The 12168-nt window shown below is 44.2% G+C and overlaps 1 protein-coding gene across 1 annotated transcript; it reads right to left on the reverse strand.

Moving 5' to 3' along the window:
- Window positions 1-1241: 1241 nt before the first annotated feature.
- On the reverse strand, window positions 1242-3518 carry LOC147710914 (interleukin enhancer-binding factor 3-like). Its single transcript, XM_086919398.1, has one exon. It carries the CDS (start codon window positions 3516-3518, stop codon window positions 1242-1244), a length of 2277 nt encoding a protein of 758 aa, XP_086775524.1.
- Between the last annotated feature and the right edge of the window lie 8650 nt (window positions 3519-12168).

Raw genomic sequence — 12168 nt, forward strand, 5'->3', positions numbered from 1 at the left:
TCATGGGCTGTACTCGAGTACCCAGGGGGGGTCCGTTTCACACGCTTTTGGACATTTTAAACTCCTGTCCAAAAAGAGTCGTACGGAGTGCTATCGTAACGAATCGTACTTGCTGGGTCAGAAAAAGCTGCTTCGATCCGTACGGACGTCGCGTACTGCATGTTCCGAATGCGATTTGGACGTATTCATAAGTCGTATGGTCTTTCGTACGATTCGTACGGAGATCTGCTTTGGGTTCTGATCGTACTTCATTGTACGTATGGGGACGTTGAAGGTGTACGATTCGTACGGGAAAAATGCTCCGTACAGCTATTCGTAGGGGATTTTACAGAATCTGAATCGACCCCTATATGTGTATTATTTATGAATTTTAAACATTATTCAATATTTTAACTATGTTTATTTTATTTATTAGTATTATTTACTTTATTTTACACATTTATTTTTAACAGAAAAAAATTATGTTTTTAATTACAATATTTTTAACATCGATATTTTAGTTTCGATATTTTTGTACTTACCTTGTTGTAGATAGGATGTCGATATACCTGCCTTCGATATTCCAGCGTCGATGTTTCTGTAGGTCGATATTCTGTAAGTCGATATTCTGTCAGTGATTCAGGTAGACTCATGTCCCCCTTCAATTCCTTATCAAACCCACTCTACACACAGTTCAGATAGGGACACCTAATATTTCCTTCAATGTAGAAAAAATCTTGAGGAGGATGGAAAGTGTATCATCCCTAGGCGAACAACTTATGTCCCTATGGCAATTCCAACTTTCCTAAGGAAATATTTAAAGTTTCCTGCAGGATTTCTCACCCTAAGTGACCAACATTTCCTGGCCACCCCTACAAATTCTCTTGATTTGGTACCCCTTTACATAACTGCACATAATATTGTAAGATTAGAAAGCTTCTTGCACATGGCAGTAAATTATAAAATAGGCACCGACTGTCGTACATATTTATCCAGTTTCGTAAAATAATAGATTGTACCAACATATGTCTTTATTTCATATCGGTAAAAGAACAAGTAACTTCAATTCGCAACACTTATACGCTGCAAGATCATGTAATTAAGAAATGATTAAACTGAGCTATATGTTGTCGGGGTTCCTAAAACATTATGCTAAATAGAAAAGGAAAAGCCATTTTGGAGTCACAAGCTGACACCACCACACCAAAATAAAACTCAATCAATATGTTTATTTGTGTTCTGCCGTATATCACTTGCTGGTATCAGAGGTGTAAGAGACTGCGCAGCCAGTTCACTCCATTAATAAAGCTTCTTCCACCTTGGCCGGTCCCACCACTGAGGTGTCCCATTGTAATATGTGCCTGTGGCAGTGTCCCCTGTGCAGGAGCTTCTGCTGTGGGATTTGTCTGAACAGGATCCTGAGTGGCACGCTTCTTTAATGCCTCAAGTGCGGCAAGGGCAGCGTAGGCCTTCGCTATCTTTTTGTAGTTGCTGGCTCCTTGGAACTTCTGTCCGTCCATTTCTACCTCAATGACAAAGTGACTGCTGTCATGGCTTCTCGTCTGCGAGACCACCTGGAACTGCAGACCACGCCGGATCTCGTTGAGTGCTGTCACTGGGTTCTTGTCCCACTTCATCAAGACTTGTCCCTCTGCATTCTCCTTGGCAGTACCCACTAAGGATGAGTTAGCAGATGTGGAAGCATTCGCATTGCAAATGGCGAGACTCATAGCTTCAAGAACCTTTGCTGCTACGTTGTGTTTTGCAGCTTTTTTAGAACCTCCAGTAGCCTCAAATGTCTTTCCATTGACCTCCATGGCCATCGTAAAAATGGGAGCATGCTCAAGGCCAGTCTTGGAAACCTCCTTACAGCGAAGTCCTGGTATCAGCAGGTTCAGTCTCATGACAGCATTCATTCCGCAGAGATGAGTGGGCTGTTGTGTTAACTTTTTCTTTTTCCAATCTGCTTGCATTACTCCTTCATCTTCTAGTGGACGCTTCTTTAAGCAAAAAGTAGACGAGTCACTTGAGGGAATCTTTTTCTTTTTGGTGTAAGAGAAAGCATTGCGAATGTTGCTATGATGTTTCTGAAAGTTTAAATGCTTTTTTCTTAAAATAAGGTGAATGTGTTTAAAGGCTAGTTGACGTAGAGCATGCTGGGCAAGGCGGGTTATGCACTCTCTTTGATTTTTATCAAGATGACCAGTAGCATCCATTGCCTGCTTCTCGCAGGGATCACAAAACCCAGGACCATCAGGCATGAGAATCCCTGATGCCAGGCACTCAAGGACTCTTCTCAGAGCTTCACCAATTCCCATTGGTCTGCTAGCTGTTGCAATCACCCTTTCAGAGAGGACCTCAAAGGGCCAGCCTACTAGTGGAGACCAAGCAGGGATACAAGAACAGAGGTACCGCAAAACTTGATTGACTTTGGCCCACGATTTCAGTTCCGCTGCTCTTTCCTGGAACCACTTAGTGCGTTGAGTAGACTTGAAGGCAGCACAACATTTTTGCATGTCCAGAACATCATTAGATGATAGCAAGATTCCACCTGTGCATAGCTCACCATATTTTTCAGCCAGTGGTGAGGCCAGTCTGATAGTCACTGTCACAGGTGTATACCTTGTGTTCTTGATCACAATAGCAGCTTCTGGGATACTCTCTGTAATTTTATATCTATTCTCATTCAAAATATGAAACTGTTTAGTAAGACAGCAAGCTACCTTCCTCAGGAGGGCGATGGTGGGCATATCTCTGCATAGGAGAACCATTTTAATATTCATGTCACCTTTCAACAAAAGTCCCTTTGCAACAAGGCCCACGCGCACAACTCCCAATAGGACTTTGGTCCTATGTTGAGGCCCCTCTGCATTACCTTTAGGGTCTGCTTTCAAATTCTTTGGTGACTGTCCTTCCCCACTGGAGCTTCTGGTCGCATTAGGTAACCTCTCACCTTCACCGACTAGTCTTTGAGAATCTTTCTGTCTCTCTGCTTCCTCTTCTGCGTCTACATCAAGCTCACCTGCACCATGCTCTCCAGCAACATCATTCTCAATAGTAACATTATTGTTAACCACTGCATCACCTTCTGTGCTGTCATCTCCCTGTGCGCCATTCTCGGTTTCGGCATTATCTCCAACATTAACTGCTTGTGCCTCAGGATTATTCTCTTCTACAGCCTTTTCTCCTTTTCCTGGTTCAACCTCCACTTCTACATCATCATCTACTGCAGCATCCCCTCCAGCATCTGTGTCATCCTCACCCTCTTCATCACTTTCTACATCTACAACATCCCTACCATCACCACCACCCCAAACCACCGTGCCATCCTCTTTCACTGCACCATCATCACGTATTGGATCGTCCAGTATCACTTGACCACCACCTTTGCCTAATTCTTCCTTGGCTTTCAACTCAGCTATCACCTGCTCCTCTATTATGTCAGACACATCTCGTAGAGCTTTTTCTGTGAGCAGGAGCATCTCCTGGATAACTTGTATTTGCTCCCGGCATGGGTACATCGCAGCAACAACAGCCATGATTTTGCGGCTATCAGATTTGTAAAGATTCATTGTTTCTTTTAGCACAGCAGGCAAGGTTTTCCCAGGACTCTGCAACAGGTCTTATTTTTCCCAAGCTACATCACAGAGAAGTTGTTTCCACTTGCCTAGCTAATGTGTTGTGATGCAGACCCACCTTCTAGCACGAGCAGTGGAGTTCAGAGTCCCTCTGTTCCACATCATGGACCAGTTATAATGTCTGCTCCAGAAAAGGCCATCTGAGGTGGGTAAAGACTCGCTTGATAGCTAGTATGCAAGTCACAGAGACACCTTTGTGACATCATCACCTCATCTAGACTAGGCTTAGATGGTTAGACCTGCTGGATATGCACCTTTACTTTTTCACCGTCCAAACCTTTTTTTCAAAGTTTAATGAGGCATCAAGATAAGTGGGACATCATTAAAGTGTGTGTCCTACCACTCTACCTGTAAGACAGTCCCACCTACCATATGCATCTTACTAAATACTTCATTCCAGAAGAACTTCTAAGTAGGAAGGGAGAAAAAAAAGAACTTTTGTAAGTGATTATTACAATTCCCAATATTATTAAATGTAATTATATTCAGTTTATTCAGCACTACAAGAGACCAAACTTGTAGTAAACACACATACCCAGACTATGTTTCAAGTAGGCTTGTACAACAGCATTCTTAGAACTACTGCCAAGTCACAATGTCAAAGAGGATCCGCCCATAGCTTAAGGTGAACACCACAATTAAATGTAGATACTATACACCTCTCCCTTCCATTAGCACAACACAATTAATGCATGCTTTCTAATAAAGCAATGACATTGATGTTAAAGTTCTACACCTAGACTAGTATAGAAGACAACATAATAGAACATAATAAAATATAGATATTTGATTATATATATGTGATATACTTTGATTCAATGATTTATTCACGGTGGTAATCTCCAAATCTGATAAATGTTTGTTGGAGCAGCAATGTCCCTTGCATGGTGTGAGGGCATGTACCCCTGACGTGAGTGCTCAACAGTTGTGAAACTGGTACTGGGGGGAACCTTTGCCGGTTGAACGCTGTTGCTGCCAGAGAGGAGTTGGAGTCCTGAACTAAACCCACGCTACTGCTGCTTAGCCCTCCCGCCTCCTGTCTCGCGCTGCCCGACTCCATTACCAGCTGGGAGTACGAGGTGACCGAGTGGAGTGTGGTTGAGGGAACTACATTACCCAGGAGGCCGAGCGGCGCACGCCGCGTCATCCGCGTCACCAGCGCGCCTGGAGGCGCTCAAATTGCGCATCACCCCGGTCGAGAGGGGGAACCTTTGCCGGTTGAACGCTGTTGCTGCCAGAGAGGAGTTGGAGTCCTGAACTAAACCCACGCTACTGCTGCTTAGCCCTCCCGCCTCCTGTCTCGCGCTGCCCGACTCCATTACCAGCTGGGAGTACGAGGTGGCCGAGTGGAGTGTGGTTGAGGGAACTACATTACCCAGGAGGCCGAGCGGCGCACGCCGCGTCATCCGCGTCACCAGCGCGCCTGGAGGCGTTCAAATTGCGCATCACCCCGGTCGAGAGGGGGAACCTTTGCCGGTTGAACGCTGTTGCTGCCAGAGAGGAGTTGGAGTCCTGAACTAAACCCACGCTACTGCTGCTTAGCCCTCCCGCCTCCTGTCTCGCGCTGCCCGACTCCATTACCAGCTGGGAGTACGAGGTGGCCGAGTGGAGTGTGGTTGAGGGAACTACATTACCCAGGAGGCCGAGCGGCGCACGCCGCGTCATCCGCGTCACCAGCGCGCCTGGAGGCGCTCAAATTGCGCATCACCCCGGTCGAGAGGGGGAACCTTTGCCGGTTGAACGCTGTTGCTGCCAGAGAGGAGTTGGAGTCCTGAACTAAACCCACGCTACTGCTGCTTAGCCCTCCCGCCTCCTGTCTCGCGCTGCCCGACTCCATTACCAGCTGGGAGTACGAGGTGGCCGAGTGGAGTGTGGTTGAGGGAACTACATTACCCAGGAGGCCGAGCGGCGCACGCCGCGTCATCCGCGTCACCAGCGCGCCTGGAGGCGCTCAAATTGCGCATCACCCCCGTCTCGCGGGACGCCGGGCGAAGCCCGGGCAAAGGGCGGGCCCGTTTTAGCCCGTTCTAGACAGTGAGAGACTGGACTGGGCCATCCCTCTTACTCCCACCCTCTAAACCGAACTGTGGCAAGGTAAAACACTTTTATATCTACAGTGTAATTGGACTATTACTGTTATATATCTCCAGGGCCTCGCTGCTAATTATTGTTCGATCACTATGTCAAAGCAAAAAACGCCTGTCACCCCGGCTAATACAATGCACAATTACCTGGTCCAGGTAGTGACAAAAATTAATATAATAGGAGGTCCTCCCTGGGCATGGGGGATTCGCCACCTTGTGCTCAAATCAATCAATCAGGGGTATCTCAGTCTGTCGCTGATGACCTCATTGTCACCGACCCTATTGAGGACCCAAATGAGCACTCAGCAATTAATGTATCAATGGCCTCTACTGACCAACAACTTGACCCCTTTACAGATTTGATTAACTTAGAAGACCAAGATAAATCTGTAACAATTGAGGAGTTAGTTATAGAGAGCAATACCCCCCCAACACCGGTCCCCGCCCCAAGAGCCAAAAAAGGGATCACCAAGGCGCCACCTAGAAGAGGCGGCCTACGCTCTTGTAAAAACAAACCTGCAACCCCACCTAGACGAACAAAGAAAAAGACAGAGGACGGGATAAGGGAGGAAGAGTATGAAAATGAAGAAGGGGAGGACACCCTCTTAAATAAGCTTATGGGTACATTAGAGTCCAAACTACTAGGATTAATGAAACCCCTCATATCAAAAGTTGACCAACTAGCTAATAAGGTCAACAAGCTAGAGTCCCTGTTAAGGAAAACCAACGAGGGGGTGGGGGAAATATCAAATCTAGTAGTATCCAAATTTGAACAAATGGAGACTGCGGGAAAATCACTCGGGGTGAACATGAATACTGGCCTACAAGCTCCTTCAGAGCAAGTCCAACAAGCCAGCCCTAGGAACGATAATACCCCTGACATGGCCCTAGTTTCAGATGCAGCCCAACTAGTGGGCAATACCATCCCTGAGATCCTAAACCCAGAAACTGCCCCAGTTGAACTAATTGTTGAAGCCTCGCCCCTTATTTTAGTACTAGCAAACACACCCATGCTGAAAACTGGACAGATCGAGTCTCCAGATTCCTTAAGAAACAAGGCTCTCCAGTGGCTTAGTAGTAATATGCATATATCTCCCTGGGGCAAGGAAAAACTATCTGACGATCTGCTTACAGCAAGAAGGGTTAGGTGGATAGGTACTAAGGCGAAGAAATTCCAAGGGGATTGTGTGGTCTTGAACTTCAAGGGCCCTGAAGTCCTGCCTGATGTCCTACGGAACATCCTCCCCCCACAACGTAGGACAGCTGAAATAGTTCCACTGACACTGGATTTCTTCTATAGCAGAAGAGGTCTAGTAGCCAAACCGAGCATATTAAGAACAAAATGGACAGTTGTGGGAAATAGAAAGGCCAGGTCCAATCCAGTATGTGAGTGGGGGCTAAACTTGGACAACCAATATTCTGTGTTAACTGACTTAAACGAGTGTGATTGACTCGCATGTGTCTCCCCCGTCACCCTAGATACGCAGTTGGGCCAAGGATATGTTAAGACTTCCATGTTAGACGAATCTACACTAGCCCCAGATGTATTTCGTACTTCCGTTTCAGAGGAAGAAAATAGAGTCCAGGTGGAACAGGAAAGAACATTGGAGGAAATTGAGATGTCACCAACATTGAGTAAAAATGTAATACTAGGAGTAGATCCTGCAGAAACATTAAATATTCCTGATATTGTTCAGACATACCCCCAAAAGGCTAAACCGCAATTATCAATTATTTCATGGAACATAGCTGGAATTATTAATAAACTAAACATCCCAGACTGGGTCGACTTTATTAACCAGTACGACATTATCATGTTCCAAGAAACTTGGTCGCTTACACCAATCTTCAGGCAAGGGTATTTGAACTTTTTCGTCCCGGCAATAAGAAATCGAGTGGGACGTCCCTCGGGGGGCCTGTTAATTTGGGTACGCCAAACTTTGAATTGTTCGGTTAAACAAAGGTCTATACCCTCTAACGACATTTTGGCACTTGATATTACCTGGCAAAATGGTCAACAACTAGCCCTGTTTAATCTTTATTCAAGGGGAGTTGCCAGGGGTAAACCATCAGAGACCCTAACGTGCCTCGAGAATAATATTGAACTGCTACCAGACCCTACCCATATAATAATAGGCGGGGATTTTAACACTACCTTTGAACCCTTGGGTGAGGAGGATAAGATCCTGGCCGAAGATGAGGATACCAAGTGGGGAATTCCCCAACTAGATATCCCAGCAATTAGGAAATGGAGCACGGTAGCAATACAACTGAAAAGTTTTTGTCTTTCTAGAGGACTTAGAGCAGCAAATGGTCGGGCATTGTCAGATTCTATGGGGAAAAATACCTTTGATAATGGTCGATCGGCCAGTAGGATAGATTATATACTCCTGGATGTAAGGGCCTGGGATAAATTGGTAGATATGGAAGTGAAGGATAAGATTGAAAGTGATCACAATCCATTGTGCCTGACACTACATACCTACCACGACAAACCCGAGCATCCTAGAGAGGATCATATGGTTACACAGGACCTAGTAAGTTCAAACAACTCCCGACATTTGAAGTGGAGTATGCTCCTAGAAGATATTGCTAAAATAGAGACTCTAAAGAAAGTAGTGGTGGGCGAAGTTGCTAAGATTAAGTCCCATTATGGACAGACTGATTTTATTGACTATATGATGGCTGCCCATGAGATACTTTTTTCTATAATCCAAAGTTTCTTTCTTAAAAAAATTTCCACAAATAAAACGAAGAAAGCCCAAGAAACTAGAGGGTGGTATGATAAGAGCTGTAGGGCAGCACGAGATAATCTTAGCAGGGAACTAAGATCAGGGAGGCCAGAAGCAGTAAGGCTGGCGAGAAACCAGTATAGACAGGTTCAAAAATTAGCTAAGAAGCGTTGGGATGAGGATTGCTGGCAAGAACTCAAGGAGGTGTGTGCCTCCAAGGACTCTAAGCGCTTCTGGGCTTCAGTAAAATGGGCAAAGGGTGGCATAGCACCCCAGCCTGCTAATAATGTCGCAAAGAACAGTTGGATAGAATACTTTCAACCACAGTATGCCTGTAACCCCATGTTTAATAATGTTAGTCTTCCTCCACAAGTTTACTACAAAGCACCAATATTTGTTGAGAGGGATGTGAGTATTGTACTGGACTGTGTAGCAGGGGGGAAAGCCCCAGGCATGGATGGAATCCCGGCTGATATTTTCCTATCTGATCGGAAGTCCTGGTGCAGCTACTTTACAATGTTGGCCAATGCAGTGGCTATGGGAGGGAAAGTGCCTGCCTCATGGAAGGGAGCCGAAATAATTCCTATATATAAAAAAGGCGACCGATCCCTGGCTAAAAACTATAGACCCATTAGTTTGATCGATACAGCTCAAAAGCTAATGGGCCGATTAGTGCAAAATAAACTGCAGCAATGGATCGACGAAAATAACATCCTGTCATCTTATCAAGCTGGGTTCAGGCCCCTAACTAGTAGCGTCGACCAAGTCCTCCACTTTCTAACAATCTATTGGAGAAATGTCACCTTGAAGAAGGGGACATTGTATGCAGTTTTTGTAGATTTAAAAGCCGCTTTCGACCTGGTCCCCAGGGAAAAACTCTGGCAGACCTTGGTGGACGCAGGCTTAAACCAGGAATTGCTCACACTCCTTGTTCGCCTACATGAAAACAATTTTGCTAGGATACAATGGGGCAAACAAGGAGATGTAACTGATCCCTTCCCGGTTGAACGTGGGGTGAGGCAAGGGTGTGTCCTAGCGCCAACTCTCTTCTCTATTTATATAAATGGTATCGTCGAACATCTAGAGAAGATTGCTAGTGACGCCCCTGTAATAGCCGGCTCTCGTGTGCCAGTCCTCATGTTTGCGGACGATACACTTTTACTTTCCCGCACCCCCAGTGGGTTACAAAAAGTAGTTGATGTCTTTGGGGTATATTGTGATGAAAGGGGCCTAGAATTAAACACTACTAAAACGAAATTCATGAGCCTCAATCAGCAGTCCTCTTTTAAGGGTGTAATAAAATACAAAGGAACACCACTAGAAAGCGTGGACTCTTTTTCATACCTAGGTATCACTCTGCAAGAAAACATGAGCTGGAAGCATCACATAACCACAACCCTACTAAAGTTTAGACAGCTAGCAGGCGCTATCTCGTTAAAACACCGAACCTCACTGACAAAGCCTGTAAACTGTGTGATGGAAATTTATTCTATGAAAGTCCTGGGGGCTTGTTTATATGGTTCTGAACTATGGGGTTTCTCAAACTTGAGCGAACTGGGCGGAGCTGAAAATAGGTTCCTAAGAGGGATCGTAATGGTCCCCCAAAGCACACCAACAATCCCGTTAAAACTAGACCTGGGAAGAAAATCAGTTGTGGATATAGCGAGGCTTCGGCCCCTCCTATATTGGAGACGAATTATGGTGACCCCAGAATTAGGCCACTATGCAGCAGCATTGATGGATGTCATCAAATTCGATCGTTTCCATACTATCCCATGGTTAAGGGAGTTGCGGGGACTACTCACGAAATTGGACTATCTATGGAACAACAAAGACCTAGCTTGCTTCCCTACTAAGGAAAAGCTAAAAGATCTATACTGGGAAATGGTATATTTTACAATGTTTAGTGACAGCACAAGCGTAAATCTAACATCTCGCTTTTTAAATACAAAAATGTACCCCTCTTATGAACCTTTTTGGGACCTAATTGAAAAACCATACGATAGAAAACTTTATTTTCAATTTCGCATTGGTACATTACCTTTGAATGCGTTCAAGAAGCATTGGTCCCAGGCATGGGATGAACATTGTCACCATTGTAATGAAGAAACTGAACACATTTCCCATTTCTTGTTTTGTTGTCCACTGTATTTGTCCCCTAGACGTAAGTGGTTAAAACCGGTGTGCTCAAAGTTGGGAACCCGAAGCCAATCCGAAGCCCTTAGGATACTTGAAACAGACTGTTCAACATTATATGTGGTTGGTGTAGCAAAATTTTTGGCCTGGTCGTGGCTAATCCGTACCCGATCATTAACGGCTATTGTATTACAATGAAATTATGTATATCCTTAATCTTGTTTCTTTTGCGACATGGATTATTGTCTTTTGTTTTTTAACTTACGGAATGTGACCTTTTAAACTGTAATAATGTGTTGTAATTTCTATGTACTTTTTACTATGTATTATTCGACATTCAATGTTTAATATGTATTTTTAGAAGTATTTTTATAAGTAGTATTTATTGTATAGGGTTAGGTGAATGCTTTTATGACAAATGTCGAATAAAGCTTTATAAATTGAAATTGGTATCCTACCTGTGCCTCTCTGATGGGCGGGGAACCATCTTTTTATTGTGAGTCTTCTGAAAGTTTCAGCAGCTGGTGCCGCCGTGTTGACTGTCCCTTTGTACTTCTATACAATTAAGATTCAACTTACCTCTTACTCGTTGTCTGCCTTGTCATTTCAATTGTGACATTTACTGAATGTGGTCCAGTGATTGAGGGGAGAGGTGGCAGCTTATTGTGGTATTTCAGGTCCTTGAGAAGAATCCTGTACCTCCACTGTCATCTGGAGAGCAGTTTCATGGCAACACTGAGGGGTGACTTGGGCAGAGAGGCACAGTGATAGTCGAACCTCAGTTGCCGGTTTTGGGTCCATCTGTGCATTTCTGGAGGATTTAAAACTTGATAGTATTTTTGAACAAGAATTTTCGGTTCTATAAAGGATACGGAGGCAAGGATTATACTTTCTCTTTCTCGCTTTAATTGAATAGCAGCCATGTAACAATAATAAACATCTTACAAAGAAAAGGTTGTATGAAAGGGTAACAACCAATGTATGTTAGACAACAGTATATTGTATTGTATTGTAATTGCATTTATATATTGCTTACTACCCCTGACGGGGCGTCGAATCGCTTGTTTCGGCAAGTAGCACGCTACTCCGGGACCCATAGAGGATTAGTGTTGAATTAGTATAGTGAAACATGCAAGTACATTTTAAGTGGTGGATAGGTTAGTCAGTTATTTGGATTTGGAATGATAGCAGAAGGGTAGTGGAGGACAAAGGTTTGTATTTATATAGCGCTTGTTGACGCACGCTATTCAGGAAGCCTATAAAGAATTAGTGGTGAATTAATATGGTTAAATATGAAGTAATTTCAGTGGTGGATATTAGTCAGTTACTTGGAGTGAGAAGGATAGCGGAGGGATAAAAGGGGAAGAAAGATTTGCATTCATATAGCACTTGTTGCCCCTGATGGGTGTTGAATCGCTTTTCTGGCAGGTAGCACGCCACTCCGGAACCCATAAAGGATTACTGTTGAAAATTATTATCGTTAAAAAAATGAAGTAGTTTGAGTAGTGGATATGTTATTCAGTTATTTGGGTAGCATATTAGTATATTTTAATATGGAAATTGAGAAGTGAACATGTTAGTCTGTTAATTTCGATTGAA

Source organism: Lissotriton vulgaris, chromosome 5, assembly GCF_964263255.1.
Source record: "Lissotriton vulgaris chromosome 5, aLisVul1.2, whole genome shotgun sequence".
Taxonomy (NCBI): domain Eukaryota; kingdom Metazoa; phylum Chordata; class Amphibia; order Caudata; family Salamandridae; genus Lissotriton; species Lissotriton vulgaris.